General features: G+C 27.8%; 1 protein-coding gene across 1 annotated transcript in view; it reads right to left on the bottom strand.

The window, feature by feature from the left end:
• The window catches only part of LOC136075560 (uncharacterized), a 63,779-nt gene that overhangs the window by 16,378 nt on the left and 25,292 nt on the right, over positions 1 to 22,109 (bottom strand). The window contains exons 3-5 of the mRNA XM_065789044.1: positions 21,561 to 21,652; positions 5,193 to 5,340; positions 3,094 to 3,163 (exon numbers count right to left, since the gene is read on the bottom strand). Of these exons, the coding sequence (XP_065645116.1) occupies positions 3,094 to 3,163; positions 5,193 to 5,340; positions 21,561 to 21,652 (310 nt within the window). The remainder of the gene's footprint in view (positions 1 to 3,093; positions 3,164 to 5,192; positions 5,341 to 21,560; positions 21,653 to 22,109) is intronic.

The following is a 22,109-nucleotide window of genomic DNA, read 5'->3' as shown; positions in this document are numbered from 1 at the left end:
TAGCGATTATGAAAACTTAATAAAATTGGATTTGTGAAAATCGCATAGTTATTAATACTATAACTAATTTCTTTAACAAATAAGTTCTCATAATTGTCTTAAATTGTCTTAAAAGTTGTAGAAGTTATATATAGCTGCTTAAAAAAATCTTAAAATTACAAGCCGTTAATTTTGATTACAACCAGCAAAATTTGTTTTGATATACAATCATCACTTTGATCTTGTTTGTGTGGAATTTAATTGTTCCTTCTTGAATGGCTGACATTAATTTATTGAATGGCTGATATTTCATTTAGACCTTACTCTTTATTAACTTTTTCATTTTGTCTAACACTGCATCAAAAAAAAAGCTACTTTGCGTTTGATTGGGTTACAAAGATCTTCAGTTACAGACCGTCCTCGGCTATTAATGTTATGTTGAGTTTGAAAAATACTACAATAGAGGATCTTGACCTTCGTTATGAAAAACAAATTTTTTCTTTAAATTATCATCAAATAACTTCTGTATTTCTATAAATTCATTTTCTTCTTGTTATCATTGAATTTGATAGATGTTTACTTAATATTATTACTCATTACTGTTTGTAAATATCCTTGTTGCCAAAACTTTTACTAATAAATATATTTGATTTGATTTGGCTAAAAGTTCTACAGTGGTCGGCCATCACATTAGGTCCACACTTTTTTTTTACAGTTTATTTCAAATAGATTGTTTAAACCCACATATGATAAAACTAATACGATACTATTTTTTGTTACATATCAAGTTATTTCTAGTCTTAGTAATACTTAATAAAAATTTTATCAATTTGCAATTCTGGCTGTCAGCAATCACCTGTCAAATTGGTGCAATTTGAACAATATAAGGTTATTTTAAGTTGTTAGTTTGATTGAAGTTTTAATGTAATTTATTTTAATTTAAAGCATCTGTGCTTTATTTAACTATTTTTTTTTTAACTTAATAATAATCATTAAGTCATTATTTTTAAAGAAAGAATTTTATATATTTTTTTCTGTTTATGGAAAGACACCAAAGTCTTGTCATTTTTTAAAGTTATTTATTTAAATTTTCAGCTATGGGGAAAAATGTGATATGACACTAACAAAAATTAGTCAAATCAGACGTTTTTTTTAAAATACAAAATATTCTCAGTGAAAAATTGCACAAATTGAAAAGTATTCTCATCAAACCACAATGCGAGTGAAAATATAACTGATACAGGGGAAGAGTTTTGCCCAAGAAGACCACCTTCTAAACACAAGACAACACCAAGTGCGGGCTGTATAATTCAAAATATCTGCCTGGTAAAACAGAAAAAAGCCACAAAACGTATTGACTAAGTTTATCCTGGTAAAAGCTGGTGGTTTAAGCTGGTATTCTTGTGTCAGACCAGACCATTTGTAGAAGGCTGAAAGAAGAGGGATTGATGTGTCATTGTCCTGCCAAAAAACCGAAACTAACTTCACTCATGAAAAAAAAGACTGGAGTGGGCTCGAAACTATTGTCGCTGGTCTGTTGAGGACTGGAAAAAAGTATTTTTATTTGCATTCATATTCATAAATTATTTTAAAATATTTTATAAATGTTATAATTTAAAATAATCGTTATTTTAGATTTGCTTCTCAGATGAGTCAATCTTTCAACTAATGATGGACAGCTTTTGTTCGTCATTGAACAAACGAAACGTTTCATCTTGACTGCATTGTGGAAACAGTCAAGCATCTAGCTTCAGTAATGATCTGGTAATTTTTGGCAAGAAGCAAGCCATCTCTACAAAGTGGTTTGGACAATGAGGCAGGACCAGTATAAAGAAGTTCTAGAAAATCAGTTGCTACCACAAATGGCAGATTGGTCTAAAAATGTCAAATATGTTTAAAAAAAGTCAAAAAATGTCAAAAATTTTATAACAATACAAGATGGTGCAACTTGCTACCCAGCAAAAAGTGTTATGGCTTATTTAAAACAGAAAAAAGGTTGATGTGTTGCCATGGCCAGGCAAATCACCTGATCTTAACCACATAGAAAACATTTGGGAAACAGTAAAGCAAGAAATTAGAAAAAAAAAATTCCTACTAACAAAGAAGATCTAATGAAAGAGATTATCAGGATTATCTAGCACAATAACCCAGAGTTAACAGAAACTATGAAAAAATCAATTGCAAGCATGCAATGACGCATGGAAGCAGTTATTGTAAATAAAAAAGCAAATATTAATGCTTCATATAATTTTTATATAATTCATTGTTGAAACCAATAAATATTTAAATGTTTAGTTTTATTGGTTTATTTTTTATCAAGTATGACTTTATAAATAAAAGAACTTTAAATTACACCATTTTTCATTTTTCTCAAAAATTTATTTTTACACGATATTTACAAAAATTTACCGCTGGTCCTAATGTGATGGCCGACCACTAAATATACACATACAGGAACACGTACAAATTTCAAATGCCCCAAACTACCTTCAAACGTTTATTGTACGTGCCAATCGTATATATATATATATAGTTATATATATATATATATATATATATATATATATATATATATATATATATATATATATATATATATATATATATATATATATGTATATATATATATATATATATATATATATATATATATATATATACTATATATATATATATATATATATATATATATATATATATATATATATATATATATATATATATATATATATATAGATATATATATAGATATATATATAGATATATATATAGATATATATATATATATATATATATATATATATATATATATATATATATATATATATATATATATATATATATAGATATATATATATATATAGATATATTTATCTATATATATATATATATATATATATATATATATATATATATATATATATATATATATATATACATTATTTACATAATCTACTGGTGGTATATTCACAGATCAAACGTTTTCAAATACTGTAAGTGGTAAGCTTATATCATGCAGTTCAGACAACTACGGTTTATAATTATTTTTGAAAAAAATCATGTCGATTTTCATAATGAAAACTAATAATATACGAGTAACTGTGTTATTTATACCTCTTTTTAACTTTGAGTTGTAATTTTTCTTTGCAATGTCAAAATCAAAAGAATCTTTCAAAGCAGCAATCTATTTTAAAAATAAGTAAGTATTTTTAAAGATAAGTAAAAATATATACAAATAATATTAACATTGAACCGATGAATAAAGATTCATGGGTTCATCAAAGATAACTCAATTCATGTACTTCACCAATTCCTTTGATCATCTCCTTTATAAATGCCACTACACCCCCTTCTCCCACCCCAATATAGTATAAATTTCTCATTTGAAATCTGATTAACAGATTTAAAAGAGAAACAATTTATGACTATTTAAAGTATTGGTAAACATTTAATATTATCCAACTTTACTAAACTGTAAGGAGATGATACAAAAATACTGCCAGTATCCAGTATCCATTAAATCATAAAGTCTACAAAAGTTTAACAATAATTGTAAACTTTTAAATGCAAAGTCGTAGACAAGTTCAGCTCACTAAAGAGCATCATCACCCGCTTCGCTGACCTAAAGTAAGTGTGTTTAAGAAGAAAAAGGTAAGCTCGAGTGAAAGTCAACAGAAGTCGAGTTAAAAAGATAGCATAGAGAAAGCGGACAGATATTGCACTGGATTCTAGAATAAGCAATTTATACTAATAATTATATTGCCTAATTAATGTATTTATTGTAATCATCATTGCTGATGATGTTCGTTTATAATTATTTTTAAAAATGTTTTATAATTCTATTTTGATGCATTCTATTTTCGCAAGCTTTGTTTAACAATATAAATTTTGTTCGGTCCGGGGTATGTGGCCTCCACATGGCAATTAACCGGAAGAGGATAAACTGTATAAATTATGAAGAAGACCAGCATGCCAAACTTTATCAAAGATTTTAGAAATGTCGATGGTTATAGCCTAACCTCTCTACATCTGTCTAATTTACAATAAAACCTATCGGTTACTTCCGTTAACAAAGCAGCAGTAGAACGAAAAGATTGAAATCCATATTGATGATCAGAAAGTAAGTTATTAGGTTCCTATTTACAACCTAAATAACAACGTTGTTTATCGTTTCAACATTGGTATGCCGGCTGCGATTTGTCTTATCAGATTTTTTCAATGAGCTGATGGTAAAACGTATTGCTTAATGAATAATGTGTTTAATTAAGTTTTTTATTCATTTTTTTAATAGCTGTTTTTAAAACTTCGACTAATTTACATTTCTCTTTTTTTATATTATAAATTAGATTTCAAGAGCTAACATTTAAAATGTAATATGTCATATTGATGTGAAACTAAAAAATGTTGATAAACTATTTTAAAGTTAAAGAATAATACTGGTTCCATTAAATGAAGATATTATGCTCTTCAAGATATACTGAGCCTGTATATTGTATACAGGCTCAGTATATCTTGAAGAGAATTATAACTTCTTTAAGAGAGAAATTTTTAATTTAATTTTTTTTGCATTTTTAATTTAAAATATGTTTGTTCATTTGGTTCATGCACAACGTGTCTTTCCCATTTTTCAATCAATAAAAAAAAAATATTTATATCTATATCTATCTATCTATCTATCTATCTATCTATCTATCTATCTATCTATCTATCTATCTATCTATCTATCTATCTATCTATCTATCTATCTATCTATCTATCTATCTATCTTTCTATCTATCTATCTATCTATCTATCTATCTATCTATCTATCTATCTATCTATCTATCTATATATATATATATATATATATATATATATATATATATATATATATATATATATATATATATATATATAAATTTTTTTTTTATTGATTGAAAAATGGACATGACACATTATGCATGAGCCAAATAATCAAACATATTTTGAATTAAAACTATTATACGAATATATTATATTCGTGTTATTCGGTATGAGTGTTTGTTTAAACTAAAAAAGAAACATTAAATCAATATTTTATTTTAGTTGTACAATTTGTAAAATTTCCTCCACGATTAATATTCTCTCATCCTCTTTTCTTTAAAACTTTGAAATATTTTTTTGCAATATTTATTTTTTGAGACAAATTACGTTTCAATTGTTAGCTCCTCATTTAATAGCACTATTTAATTTACCTCTTGGTTTTGTATACTCAAAAAAGAATTATTTGTCATCACTGAGCTGAATGTTCCTGTCATTCCAGAAACAAGAACAACACTTATTACCATCCAAAATATTGAAAGAGCTCTACCGATCAGTGATTTCGGAGCAATATCACCATATCTGATTAAAATAATACCTTTATATTTTCAATAAGTATTAAAAAAACTTTTTTTAAATTGACAAAAGTCCAACACAAACTACTATCTGACAAAAGTACAACACAAACTACTATCTGACAAAAGTACAACACAAATTACTATCTGACAAAAGAAAAATTAAATAGCATTAAATAAAAAAAAATTATTTAACATTTAAAAATCTTTGAAAAAAAAACCCATTTTGGCCCATGCTAGGGGAAAAATGGGGTATGCAATTTAACAATGACAGATTTCAGGGTTGTAGTTAACATTGGGTGACTAGTACTTGGTGGTAGGTACCATTGTGTGACTGGTACAGGTGGATAACTGACAGAAGCACAGAGATGACTGGTAGCAGCCATGTCACATGCATCAGTAATAGGGTTTGTTTCAATGAAATAATATTATTAGTTTCTGCTGTCAGAAAGTTTGCTTTAAAAAAAACATTTCTATTAACTGACCTATATGCCTTTTTGAAAGCCATTTATAATATTTATCATTGTGGCAGCTTCCAGGTAGGCTGAGCCAGAAAGTTATTTAAAATTGAGTAACCATGCGCGCAGGATTTGTTATGAACCAAGTCCAAATATGGTCACAATAAGTGCTAAGTGGCTTCATCAAAGTCAAATTTAAGGGCTGCATGTGATGTGTGTAATAAGGAGATAAATATAGAAGAATAACACCATTCTCTCTTGAAATATTAATCAATTCAATATTTTTAGTGTGAGATTTATGTACATCATAAATAAGAAGCACTTATTTTGGCCCAGGAATTTTGAAGAAAATTTTCCTAACTAAATAGTAAACAACACTTATTGGTACCTGGTGGTTCTCCATCCATAAACTCTGGCTTCATTTGTTAATGAAGAATGATTTTCATGGGTGGCATGTACCTACCACTTGCTAATTAGCAAATTACAGATGTTATAAGCTAACCTCTATCAGTTAAGTAAGCAAACCAACTTATCTCTTTCCTTTGTTTGAAACAAATTTAGAGAGACACAATAGAACTGTAGAAATACCTTTTTTGCTAAAATTCCAGATATTTTCACAAGTAGCATGGTTGTATCCATAACTTTTTCCAGTTAAAAAAAAAGAACCCACATCCACTTGGTTAAAGCCCATAGCACGAGCACTTTGTAACTGATGTAGCCTCCGGCTACATCAGTTACAAAGTGATACGCTACAAAGTAGCAAGTGTTTGGAATGTCTCTCCATGAAACTTTTATACCAGTCTCAACCAGCAGCGCCAAGATCATTATTAAAACTGTGTTTCTTATTGTTTTAAACTGCCAACTCATACACTTATTTTCTAAGGTCAAATGAGCTGAGTCCAAAAAGCACCTTTTCAATCAGCTGAATTTGAATAACAAATTCATTGTCTTCCTCTAGGGTGATGATCCAGGGTGATGATCCAAGGTGATGACCCAGGGTGAATGCTGTTTTAAAAGTATCTTAAGCTGAAGTACAAAATTACTAACCACTTCAAAATTAATAAGAAAATATTTATAACACACTTTACACGTTTGATAATTTTGTGTTTGGCTATAATACATATAAGTTTTTAAAGAATAATAATATAGATATTTTATAAATGCATTGTTCTTTGCTAAAATAAATAGTAAATAATTTAAACTTTCTCTTTTCACATGCTTTTTTGATATCTGTATCACCCCCCCCCCCCACACACACACACACGCGATAGAAGATATATTATGTGGAACACATAATATATCTTCTACAAAAATTATTTTATTTTCATAAAAATATTATATATAATTAATCTACTATTTACTTAAAAACACTTAGGGCAAAATAGGGAATACCCCATTATGACCCAAGTTTTATACCCCATGCCCTAATGGTGACATATTGCTAAAAACAGTGCAATATCTAAAATAATCCACACATTTCAAAATACAAAAGTTTTAATAATACCCAGTTCTATATTATAGTTAAATGAAATATGAACGTAAGCATATTGCATGAAATAATAAAGTTCTGCATCAAATAATATGATACGGTTAAACTACATTGGAGTTCATTTTAAGTCATTTACTTAGCCAAGGCAAATTTTGCTGAAATTTTAAACTTATGCAACTGTTGATATCATTTTGTCACATAATAATTCAAAATCAATCACTATTTAGTTGTGTCCACACTTAGAATAAGGTCTATTTGCAAAAAACTATTTTGCCCCAGTACCATTTTGCACCAGTTTCCCCTACTTCACTATTCAAATAAAGTAGGTTATTGTTTTGCAATAACGGATTTATTCTATGTTATTTAATTTCAATATAGGAGAGAGCGGGAGGTAGTGGGACGTAGGACAAATGGGACAGTCAAAAGTTCATATTAGGGGAGGTCTTTAATACCTGCGACCATATGTAGTTAGGAAAAGAAACGGTGATTAAAGCTACCAATAAGATTTCTTCCCCTCCATTTACCAGATACTGCTATGCCTCCTTCCATGTGGAAAAAACCATATTTTTGATCCTCTAAAAATCTCAATCTTTTTTGTATATAATTATTTTGTGAAAACTTCTAGAATGTTTTGATAAAGAACGTGTGAGCGTGGTTTAATATTTCAATAGTATTTAAATAATAATTTGTGTTAATATGTTATTAAATAATCACTAGTCCCACATTTCCCGCACTTAAACCCACTTTATAGCAATGGCAGGGTTCCCCTAAAATCAAAAAAATATAGATTTTATTATATTTATATACTTTATATATTTTATATATAAAATATATATTACAATATAATATTATGCAAAATTATTTACTTTATAAATAAAATATATCCTTGATTATATATATAAACTGCGGCCAGTCTAAGTGAGTGGAATCAGTGTTCAAAATGATGGTTTATATGGTAAAACTTGTTTAGTTAAGTTCAAACATTAAAAAAAAAAGATACCAAAATTATTCTAAAGTGCTTTTTTAATCTCTCACTTCTCCCCACTCTCCGATAACAATTTTTAAAAATGTTTTAATGATATTGGAGGTTATAGTCGTAATTTGATATACTTAATGTAGTTTATTGTTAAAAACTCTGGATAATTTGATGACGACTTATATGGCTTGCAATTTTATAATTTTTAATCTTTACTTATTTATTATTATGTTTTAGCGGTTGTTAATGTTAGTTATTGTAAATTGCTAATAAATATAAATTTATGTAAACTTTTTAAAACGGAGTTACAAAAAGTTTACATAGATTTATATTTTTGAAAAGGAGTTGAGGGAGTTTAACCAGTTGTAGTGATGGAAAGAAAGAGTTTTTAAAAAAATATTTATGAAAGAAAAGAAAAGAAAATCTTAAATTCTCACTGTGTTTTTTGCGAGAAAACTACGCTTAAAAACCTTATTAAAGATTGTTTGTTGTGTTCATAAAAGAATAAATCTTAATATACAATATAGGCCTCTAAGCTTAAACATCTATAAAAAATCAATGTTATTTAAAACTTGCAAATAAATACAAAACTTTGTTTTTATTATTCCAACTCATTTTAGTTTTAAAGTTTTAGCTACTTAAATTAGCTATAGAAAACTAATATAAAAAAAATTAGCGGTAAAAGAAAAATTCAATATATTGTTCGATAATTAAGTAATTTGTGTCTTATGAATTCTTATTAATGAAAATTGATTTTGGCTTCCCCACATAAGTTTTATTCAACAAAATATTAGTAAAACAATTGATTTGATGTAGCGAATTCGACCATTTTTAACATCAGAAAGTTTGAAACTAGTTTATTTTGGCCTACACCAAATACAGTTTTGTGTATACAGTGCCGGTTTTAGCACTACCAGCGCCTTGGGCAAAATTTCTACGGCGCTCCTAGCTCAATTTAACCCCATTCAAAAAAAAGGCAAAGGGTAAAATAACCAATTAGTTTCGCCCCTTTATATTCGGCACCCTGGGCCATCGCCCAACTAGGGCCTACCCTAACGCCACCACTATATATATATATATATATATATATATATATATATATATATATATATATATATATATATATATATATATATATATATATATATTTATATATATATATATTTATATATATATATATATATATATATATATATATATATATATATATATATATATATATATATATATATATATATATATATATATATATATATATATATATATATATATATATATGAAATCATTATTTACCAACACCTTATTTTTTTCATGTTTTCAATTTTGACTCATTTAACCTTCAGGAAAAAAAACCAGATAGTAAACTTAGCGAGGCTTTACATGGGATAATAATAGTTTGCATTTTGCCTCACTTATTCGTTTAAACATCGATCTTTAGATTTTAAATTTTCAAGTAGTAATTTAATTAAATTTCAATCCGGAATTTGTTTTGCTCATCCAAGCTTTATTGTTCACTTAAATAAAACTTCGGCTGTTTCGACACTCAAGTATAGTTTTGAGCTTTGTGAACATAAAGAAGTATTAATAAAAAAGCTTGATATAGTCGGATAGACCGCACTGAAGTAACTCCTAAACGTTTCAAAACATAGCAAAAATTATATTCATCAGTATTTTCCAATTAATTATATCAATAATAAACAGCAAAACAAATTTATTTATTTGCATGTTAAAAAATAAATAATAAACTGGATTGCTGAGTTGTAGCTAAAAAGCCATAACTCTCCTCACCTTTTTAAAGAGTGTCCGGGTTTGGTACAGCAGTGTTAAACTAAATCCAAATAACTTAATGCAAATAAAAATAAAAAATATTTTATTTTGCTTTGCATTATGTTGTTTGTATTTTTATATATTTATATATATATTCCTTCATTAAAAAATAAGCTTTTACAATGTTTTTACAACATAAAAATATAACATTAAAGTTTTGACCGGAGCTAGCAGAAGACATGGTCTTCTCATCCACCCCCGTTAATATAACTAAAAAATTCCGATAAAAATGAAAAAGGAAAAAAGAAACTAAAGCGAGGACTGATTAAACAATCAGTTTACTATTTACAGAAAAAAAGAAAAAAATTTCTTCTTCTTATTTTTTTAATTCTCTATTTTGTTCTACTTTTAGATTCGGATTTTAAAGTCACAAAAAGATTACTTCATTCTAGTTTTTAATAGCCAAGTGCTTTAAGAATATAAAAATGCTCACGAACTACTAACGTGAAAAAAATTAAGACTTTTAGGTTAGAGGAACAATCAATTTTGAACCCGGAGTCCTTAGATATAATGGCGGCAAGGACTCCGAGCCTAAAAATAATAAGTTCCAAGTCATTAACTTTTGCGAGTTTTTTTCTTTCAGTAGGTCATAAGTCAACCAACATGTTTGAAGCTTCTGGACACCTGAGATCTGGAAAAATTAGTGATATAAAGCCGGAGTCCTTTTAGGACTCCATTTCCCTGGTATATATAATAAAGTATTTAAATTAAACTTTTATAATTTATGAAAACAAATCTGTACCCGCTGGGAAGAATATTTTTAGGTATAGATTCATTAGGACCTCTTTCCTTTACAAAATCGGAAACAAATATATTAAATAAAACTATAATAATGTTTTTTGAAGTATTTGAACTTCAAGGCAAGCCTGGAAAATAAAAAAATCTCTTAAGATCTTGTGAAGTTAAATTAGAATATACATTAGGTTTAATTCCTAAAGTAATAAGTTAAAACTATATGTATATAAGCCATAAAATGCTTTTAAAGTAATAACATTTACCGTTACAACGTAAATGCTTTAACTTTAGAATAAAATTTTATTTAATGAAGTATGGCTTAATAGCTAATTCCCTCTACTTAACTTACACGCTACTTATTTAACGCCTATTCACGTTAAATAAGTATCCATAAACTATCGCATGCGCAGATATAATATTTGTATACTAAGTATACTCAATATTTTTCCAGTTAAAATAAAAAATACAAAAAAAATTAATAAATTTGCTAATTTTCGGAGGTGTGGTAAGATGTTACAGCTAATATTTATTTACCACATTTCAAAATGATATTTGAGAATAAAAATGATAAAAACGAAATTTGTAATAAACTGTTAAAAAGAGCTATGTGTTTGTTGTTATAGGAAGCTCGCTAAAGACTGAAGTCAATCTTGTCATTGAGTACTTTTATTCTGGACGTGTGATACACATAAAAAATCAATTGCATACGTGGTATATATGTATGTGTTAAATTTATATGTTTTATTATTATTATTATTATTATTATTATTATTATTATTATTATTATTGTTACTTTTTATCATTTCCTGTTAAAAGTTAGGTTACAATTTTTGTTGTTAGGCTTGTTTTTTTACTAATTTATTTTTTAAATTTTTAATTAAAGTTTAAAAAAATTCCTCACAGTTGTTTAATTTAATTATTATAGATTTGTTTTCAGAGAGTGTTCGTTGTTTAAAGTTATTAGTGATTTGTTTCTGGAAAGTGTTTTGTTAAATAAATAGGGACCACGATATGAAATTGAGAACTTAAAGAATCTTGTTGTTTCAAAAAATATAATAAAGTTGCCTGTTGCTCTTGTATTTTATTTGTTTATATTATTTTTAAAAAAGTGTTATGGAACCAGACTTAGTTTATGCGTAAACATGAAAAGTATATTTTAATAAATACTTAATTGAATTATATTTAGTGCGTTCATTTGTTTTAGTAAGGGTTGAGCTTGAGTAAATTCGTTTTTGTTGTTCACTAGCCTTGAAAAGTGTTTTTGATGTAAGTGAAGTGGTTCTAAATTAAATTTGTGGGTACAGTCACATGCTACATTGGCATACATAAAATAGCTATGCATGAATGAAAAGTAAAGAAGTTTTAGACTTTTTTGTTACAAAAATGGTCTTGCCTTGTAGAGTAAGCCTAAGTTCTTTGATATTTCTGTGTCTATCTTGTATGTGAATGATTTCAGGAAATGTTCTATATATGGAACATCTCCTGGAAATCAGTCATAATCTACGCGTTGTTTGCATGGCGATCTATAGATAGCTATGTATATAACGCGTAGATTTTAAAACAACGCATGAAATTAATTCATAATTTTTTATTTTGTAATGGAACCAGTACTTAACATTTATTTTCAAAACAATTTATTGAAGATTAAAAAAGTTTACTTTATATACAAATATATCAGAAAAAAAAATTCTTATCAAATGATGCTTAAAACAAAGACTTGTTCACACTTGCCTCCATACTTGTTTTAGCTAAAAACCAATTAATCGTTTTGGGATTTAACAAGGATATAAAACGTCACCTAACAAAGGCGTTGTTTGAACTTGGAATAACAACACTCTTGACTGTTTTAAAACATTTTTAGATCAACATAGAGTTGCCAGATGTCCGGTTTTTACGAGAGAGAACACAGTAAAAAAGTTTGTTTTAACAGGTTTGGCGCAAAATTCTCCTCCGCAAAAGCCGGACATCTGGCAACCTTAGATCAACCTAAACTTTATCACATACTTTTAAACAAAAAAAATAAAGCAGGTGAGTTTTATAGTTTAGTTATCAAAATATCAAAATTTACCATAAAAAGCAGTTGCATATTTAGATTTAGACTTCAAATTATCGCTTTTTTAACAAAAATTTTACGAGATAAAAAAGCAATGTTTCTTCTTCTATCTATGTCACGTAGTTTCGTTTTGAATTATTATTATTTTTTTTTACAAGTGTATATTTTACAAGTATATATTTGTAAATATATATTTATATTTATTATTTTGTTATTTACGTAAATTTACACATGATTATCTATTTTTGTGATAATTTTAAAATAAACTCAAAAGTAAAAGATTTGTGATATAAGTGGAAACTTTAGGTGTTAAATGACTAGAAAAATTAAACTATCGAAAAAATGGTAATAGTTCTCATTTGATAGCGTGGAAAGTATTTTAGAATATAGAAAAATGTTCAATCATTGCCGTTTTTTGAGTTAAAATTTCACTTTAACTCGAATCATTAAGCCGTTTCATCAAATCACCAGCTCATCAGTGCTTTGATTCTAGAAATTTCAGCAAAAGGGTTCAAGCTTTATATCAAATTGCTGAATTCACTGGTCTTAATGCTGAAACATTAATAACAGAGTTATTGTCATTCATTCGAAATAATGAATGCTTGGCAAAAACACTACATAAAAACTTCGCTGATTAAACTTGTAAAATAACTTCATGACTTTTATCATATTGATAATAAAAGTTATGAAGTGATTACAGTCTTCTCAATTAATACAGAAATTGGATGCACAAAGACAACAGCCTATAAAGTTGTCTGTTTTAGAAATCTTCACAGATATTCACAGCAGGATTAAAAATATTTGTAATTTATTTCTTGTTACAATTACTTACTGATCCTTTTGTTTCATAAATTAAGATGAAAAACGCTTTTACCAAACTAAATTTTATAAAAACCAAACTGCAATCAACATTATCTGATGATTATCTTAAAATACTCATGCTGGTAAGTGTTGAAAAGGATTTGCAAGCTGATATAACTGTGAATGACGTTTTCCCATTAAGGAATAGGATAACGTCACAAAGGATTAATGGGATAATTTATTTTTTTATTTATATATTTGTTAAACACCCACTCTATATTACAAGTAAGGTAAATAAAAAAGTTTCAAAAAAAATCTCTAGGATCTAGGAATTTTATTTTCAAGAACATCCTTAAAGATTGTTCTTTGTTCTTTTTTCAATAATGCCAGTTCTATGCGCTCTTTCTATGATTACCCCATTTACATTGAGATCATTTTCAAAAATGTTTATTATTCTTTTTTCCGTATCATCCCAACTTTCGTTGTCATTTTCTTTAACTCCTTCAGTTCGAAGATTATTTCGCCTTTGTCGATCTTCCAGCTGTCTAAATTTATTTTTTTCATTCTCACCTATATTTGAATTCGATGACTTTTTTTTTTCCAACTCGCTCATTTTTTTGTCATTGCAATCTTGATAAAACGTTAGACTTTCCTCAATGTCTTTTTGTGTTTTTTCAAACTTTATCAACTGCTTGTTAGTTTTATTTTGATCAGCATTTCGGTTTACGTTATCTTTTTTTAACATTTCACAAGTTTCCTTTAATGTACTAATTTCTTTCAGCAATCCATCGATTCGATCATTAGTCAGTTTTAAATTTGCACTTATTAACGATAGTATATCATTTTGTTGTTTTTGGAACATTTCTTGAAAAATTTCCCTAACTAATTTTATCGAGACGTCAGTGATTTGTTTTGAACTCATTTTCGATAAAATATATACATAAAATGCTTCGACTAAGTTTAAGAAGTTTGTATTATAAAAAAAAAAAAAAAAATTTCTTCGATCAATAAAAACACGTCTGTTCAAAAGTGTCTTTTGAGTTCCAGAACTCAACTGCACATTTTAAGATTTTAAGATCCGTTTCAGGAATTATATTTTTTAAACCAGTAATTTTTATTTTTTCTTTTTGTTGCATTAGTTTCTCTATATTTAATTTATGACTATTGCACAGAGCCTTGACGCTATCTACAAAAGGTCGTGGACCTGATTCGTTGTTCAACTGCGACTTAAGAATATCAAATGTCATTTTATTTTTCAACAGGCGAATAAATAAGTTTATCTTGTTTTGTTGCGTAATTATAGATATATCTTCAATACAAAATAGGGGATGTATATAATTTTTACTATGTTTTGAAACATTTAGTAGTGACTTCAGTGCAATTCTTCCTACTATATCAAAGCTTTTGCAATAATATTTCTTTATGGTCGCAAAGCTCAAGACCATACGTTAGTGTTGGAACAGCTAAAGTTTTATATAACTGGACAATAGAGTTTGGATGAACAAAACGAATTCCAGCTTGAATTAAAGACTGTATTACTGCCCGGAAATGGGATATTCGGTTATCAATGTTTAGACGATTAAGTGAGGCAATTGGTGAATATTTTGTGTCCCATATAAATCCTAGATGAGTAAGTTTATTGTCTAGTTTTATTTTTTGGTGGTTGAGTGTTATCGTGCATTTTTTAATTTGATGTGTTCCGGTGACCAAAAACTCGGTTTTGTCAGCATTCAATTTTATGCAATTTTCTTTTGTGTAAATGTTACAGATATTAATTAGCTTTTGTAGGCCAGAGAGGGTGGAACTAAGAAGTATAATGTCATCAGCATATGCTACAACACCCGTGTAGTTTCCATTTATTGATGTTCCTACGACACTTTCATTTTGTAAGGTTTCTAGTAGGTTTTGAGTGTAAATATTGTACAAATGAGGCGAGAGAATCGATCCCTGTCTCACTCCTTGCGTTAGATAGAATGGAGTTGATTTGCAACCTAGATAAGACACAGAAGCACTACTCTCCCTGTATAATGACGATATTGTATTAACAATATACAGTGGTAATTTTTTATTATTGTACAGTTTCTCAAAAAGAATGTCCCAGTTGCAGCTGTCAAAAGCTTTTTCAGCATCAAGGGAACAGAGATAAACAGGTGAGTTGTTGTTGTTGTCGTGTTTAATTGTTTCACTAATAACAAATTCGGCGTGTAGGGTTGAGCTATTTTTGGTGAAACCGAATTGAAGAGGATGAGCTTCTTTTAGATCTGGACAGATTATTAGGATTATATATTCGATTAGTTTTGTGAAGATTGGAATGATGCTGATACCACGGTAGTTATTTGGATCAGTTAATGATTTTTTATAAGATTTAGCAATTGGTATTATAAGTGATGTAGATATCGACTTTGGCGTTTGACCATGATTAAGAGAAAATGTGAAGAATTTTTTTAGCCATTCTATTAGGGCTTCACAACGCAAATATTTTAAATGTTCTGCAGAGATTCCAAAAGCATCTTTGGTTTTGTTTAATTTAGGCAAGAGATAGCCGTTCTTATAATTTCATCTGATATTATTACAAAGTCAAATTTTTTACAAGGTGGAACTTGAAAACTCTTCGCGGTATGCGTTATAGATTTAGTGTTTAACCGTTTTTCAAAACTATCGGCGAATTCTCTTGTGATTGACTCCTTGTCCTTTTTATTATTTATTGTAAATAATTTTGAGTTTGCATCAGTCTGTATATTTCTAAAAGTATTCCAGAAGTTTTTTGGATTGGTATTTTTTAACATCTCGATTTTTATGTATTTTTTGTAAAGGTTATAGTTTTGTGTTATGTTAATGTCACAACTGAAAAAAATTTAACAAGGGTTAAAGACTTTTAAGTTTTCTCTAAAACATTATTGATGTAACATATCTTGATGTTATTGGTTTGCAGTTTTATTAACAGGTTTTTTTGTCATTTGAGATTCAATAAAAAACAGATTTTTGCATAACTTTTGCCTAGACATGTATATAAGACTAACCCTCACTTTATAGTCATTTTTTGTATGCAAAATTTAATGCTCTAAAAAACTCTTTTTTAAAAATTTTCCAGATAGATTTTATGGACTCAGTCCGCCACTAGTCACATTTTTAAAGCATTAAAATATTATGATTGATAATAAAATTAAGTTTTTATAAATTTAAATCATTAAAATATTATGATTGATAATAAAATTAAATTGTCACAACATTAAAACGTTAAAATATTATTATCGCCAATAAAATTAAGTTTAATGTTTCATATATTTGAAACATTAAAATATTATTTGAAAAAAGGGAAAGACTGTTGATGTATAACATTTCAGTTTTGGTTAGTAAATGTATAAGTTTTAGTAACAAGTAGGTAGGGTACAAAATTCATATTTGATATAAGCATAAACATGTCCAAATTTGAAGTTTGCTTCAAGTCTAAAAAGAAGTTTTACTTGTTATTTTTGCAGAAAAAGTACTATTCACTAGCATGATGATTTAGGCGGCACTCATTGCTTTACATTATATGTGGTGCTCATTTTTAAACAACAATTCAAAAGATACACGTAAGGCCGGGTGAATAAGAAAAAGCATATGCTTTTACTCAGTAATTGGTCAGCTTTACGTGAATAAAAACTTCAGCAGTTCTGCTCAAATTTTATTCACGTAAAGCTGAACAATTACTCGGTTTTTTTGGAGTAAGTTGATTAGCTTTACGTGAATAAAATTTGAGTGAGTAAGCTAAATTTTTATTAATGAAACGCTGAACAAGTATTTCAAAAGCGCAGAGTAAAAGCAATAGCTATTTTTTATTTACCCTAATAGATGGTTTAAAGTTCTTTTGGTTTAGTAGTACGTTTTTATTTGACTAAATCAACAAATATGGTTATGCAATCGTTTTCATATATTTGCACGCTATCCTAGGTATATCTTCTCCTCTTACCATTATTTACAATTAAATAAGGAGGTTAAATATTTTAAAAATTTTTTCTTAGGCAAGTTGTCTTCATCACAGATGAGTAGCCACTCCAGCTCTATTGTAGGATTAGTTTAATATAAATACCAGGACAAAGAGTAATCTATATAATATTCATTGTTTTGTGTACAGATAAAATTTCTTTTTTGCAATTTATAAATAATAACAATAATAATAAAAATACATAATACATAGTAGTGCTTTTCTTTCTAAATATTTTCAAAAACTAATTATAACCAATTTTAAATCTTATTCCTTAGATTAACGACTAAACTTTAATGCTTTTGAAATTTAAAATTTATTTTAATTTTTAAGTTTGTTTTTGTTTACTTGATTTGCAAAAAATCTCATTTTGCGTAAAATTTTATATGGTAAAAAACATAAATTAGAGCAGCTTTTTGTTAGTAACTTATTTTCAAACATTTATGTTGTTTATTATTCAATAGAGTCGATTTCCTTTTCTTTACCAATAACCTCAAAGCAAAGTATAAATAATGGCTTTGATACAAAACAACTACCGTTTTATAAATAATTTATTAAAAAACAATTACATAAGGATTTAATTTTAAAAAAAGAACTTAGAGGCTCATAAGACCGTAAGGTATTGTCATTGAGAATTTACGTAACTAATTTATAAAGTTAAAATCTCATTAGAAACTTCTCAAGAAAAGTCTAATTACTTTATAAATGTCTATGATCTGTTTTATTTTAGAGTGGAAGCGACAAAAAATCCCTCTACAGACACTGGGTGTCAAACAGGAAAAAAACTGAGCTCTCATAGAGATTCAACAGAATCAAAAAGTTTTTAAACCATAGTTGATAAATTATCCATTTTAATTAATCATAGATTATATTCGGCAGTTTGTCTGGTTGGAAATTCTGGTGGTAAACTTTAAGTCTGTAAAGAATTTCAGGAATGCCGTCCACTGGATCAAAAAAAAGTCAATTACAAATACTTTTGGTACACTGAATTAAATCCGTTCAGGAAATTCAAAAGTATTCGAATAAGTATACGATAGCTTCCCAGCAACAGCAAGTTAGAAAGGCGGAGTTTACGCTGAAATACGCCATCCAATAGTAATAAAGCACAACAAAATAGCCATAAATTATTGTGTTTTTTATAGATAACCAATTTTTACTGTGTGTCTTGTAGTTACATCTCTTATTATCTCCCTATCTGGAAGTATTGGAACCTGTTATTCAGTTACTGCAAGTACTACTAGTTTGCTAAGTGCTTAGAAACAATTTATCTTATTTGTTATCATTTTTCTTGGGTATCAGCAGAGCGCATATGTTCATACAGGCGTGGAATTCATACTTAAGACATTGATAAGAAACTAATAGTTGTCTCACAAAATCAATAAACATTATTTTAATATTAAAAATTTTTTTAATATAAAACAAAAACAACATTTTGGCACTAACAAAAAAAATAACAAAGTTTCAATTGTCTTTGTTATGCGTTTATCGCCTTGTGTAAAATAACAAAGCATTTTTGCTGACATTTTTTCAAAAATTTATATTCAAGAACAGTTGCAACAATGCCTGCAATTGCTGTTGCACTTTTGCATTAAAGCGACTGCCTGCTAGTCTGCTAACACTACAGCATTAAGTATCAGTTAAAACTTTTCAAATGATTCTTCTGATTTTTGAGGAATAGCACATTATGTAAACTAATCTCAGAGCAGCCAATATAATCTGCCGACTAATCTCAAAAAACTCAAGATCCCTATTGTCCACCCTCCCTCCCTAATAAAATAATTTAGGGCGCCCATGTACACATGAGGAGTTTTCAACTCAAATAAGAGAAATTTTACACTTGTAAATCAGTTTTTTAAATTGAAAAGACAAGTGCAAGCACGACAAAAAAGTTTACATTTTGAACTCTCTCCAATTACATTTCATTTTAAAATTTATACACATTTTTATAATTAGTTAAATACTCTCTATAACGTATTTAAACACAAAAATATTGCTTAACTATAACAATCAACTTTAAGTACGGCTATTACTTATAACAATAAGAAATTACAACATCTCACCTGGAACTAAAGTTCAATAGCAACGCAATCGGTTAAATATACTGGCCTTCTTTTTTCTCTGTAGCTTATATGCCATCATCTTTATTATCATAGTTAACACCTGTTTCTTTGATCTATTTGTCCCTCAGAGTAAAAATTCCAAAATCTTATGTGTTAATGATGTCACTATTTTCAATATTAATGAGGTTGCTTAAAGAGAGTTTTCTTTTTATTTGAATCTGATGAACAAACTCTTCTCACATTTCAAACATGTCTTACAACACCATAAATTTCAATTAGTATTTTTTTGATAATGCTGATCACATTATCAATTTTTAAATTGAGGTGCCCTTTGCGTCTTTTTGTTAAATAATTTAAACTTGTTCTCCACGCTTGTAACTTATTTTAATGTTGCTTTGATATTTCCCAAATTTGTGTGTTCTTTTTCCATTATTGTGATAGACAACATACAAGTTTACATTTTAAAGAAGCAAGCGTAAAATCTCATTGTATTTTAAATAGAACAATAAGAAAATATTGCTTGTTACAGACATAATTCAGCCTATGTAGTTGTATTTTTACTGTGCTGTGGTTACGCTCCCTAATCTGATTTCTTGATGGTCTATATGCATATCTATATGTCACCGTTTCGCACAAATGTTCAAATGATTACTCTGCCTGAAAACCGCTCTGTTGTCCATGAATTGTTATTGCATAAAAAAAACAAAAAAAAAACAATATGAAATTACTATATACGCAATTTATGAGACTTCTACTTAGGTTTGCTATGCCTGCATGGAAGCCCTATTTACAATGAGATATTAATGAGTGCAATGAAAAAGTGCAAAAAAGAGCTACGAAGTTGGTTCCACAACTTAAAAAATTTCAAATGAAAAAAAGACTGAAAACAATGGGTTTAACAATATTGGAGGAAAGAAGAGCAAGTGGAGACCTTAAACAACATTACGGATTTAAGCAAAATATAAACCAAATAAGTTACTACAAAAATCCACATTTGGCGTCATCCTTGACTCGTTCAGACCTAGCTCTTTGGTACAGGGCAACAAATACAGGTTAGAAAGAGAGTTCATGTTTACCTAGATACAATTTTTTCACCATTGAATGTTTTCAAAGCGCGAATAGATAATAATTTTTGATTACTTGTGCTTTAAATTGTGTGGGCTATTTGTAACACGTGCTTGCATCGTGTTATATGATCAATTTATTTAATTTTCAAGTTAAATAAATTGATCCTATAACAAGATCAATTTATTTAATTTTCAATTTTATTATATTTAAAAAAAATACAGCATAAGTCTTACAACTACTATGTTTTTGATACGTCACATCACGTGTTTGATACGTCACATCACATGCTGTATAACATATTGTTTATGCACTGCATTAATAAAATGGGAGCATGAAATGTTGCTATTTTATTGGTCATGAATCAATTTGACTACACTAGAAATATTAGCGCACATATTTTTCAGGTCTTTTCTCATTACTTGCGAAAATTTTTGTTGCACTATAAACATAAAATAATGCCAAATAATGCCAAAGTGATAACTTAAGAAGCATTCGCAAATTTCAATTGCAGTACTCAACCTATATAGTTCTTCGACACTTTAATAAATAATCTCATTTAAACAAGTCTATTTTCCATTGACTTGTCATCCAGCAAAGTCGCATCTTTTTACAGTGTGTTTTGACTTTCATTGTCTGGAAACTTTTATTCACCTGGTTAATTTCTTACATATTAATACTTAGGGAATCTCTTCTATCTTCATGTTTTACCGACTCATACAATTTACAGCTTTAGTAAAGTAAATATTTAATTAACTTACTACATTTAAAATCTACGAAAAAACAGTTATCTTACCCAACTGTCGAAACAGTAACACTTGCCCACCAAAGACCGGTACCAAATCCTTTCACAAAAAAATTGTTGAAATCTTTATTTTTTCTGTATTCCTATAAATAAATGAAATTATATACTTTTAAATTATTTTAATTAGTTAATAAAATTAATATTTAGTTAATATATCACGTTAACGGTAACAAAAATTGTAGTTTTCTCTTAGTTTTCTAGCTAAACTAAGATGTTTTCTTAACACTATGATAAATGTCTTTTACAAATTCATAGAACGATTTATATTAGTTTACAAACTTATGTTAAGTTTACTAATTATCTTTTAAAGCCTAAACACATAAAAACAATTACACTTAAAACCAAAAAAAGTATTAAAAATACTTATCGATTAAAACCTACTTAAATTATAAACTACTTGATATCATGGAATATTCTAGCAATTTACGTAGTAACGAGTAATAATTACGCAATAAATTATTACACTCCTGCCTGACTCTTACGTGTAATACAATCAGTAAATAAGATATTATTTAGACGCATTGCTTACGAGGATTTCGT

This window comes from Hydra vulgaris, chromosome 01, assembly GCF_038396675.1.
Source record: "Hydra vulgaris chromosome 01, alternate assembly HydraT2T_AEP".
NCBI classification, from domain to species: Eukaryota; Metazoa; Cnidaria; class Hydrozoa; order Anthoathecata; family Hydridae; genus Hydra; species Hydra vulgaris.
This window is presented reverse-complemented; position numbering and strand designations above follow the sequence as displayed.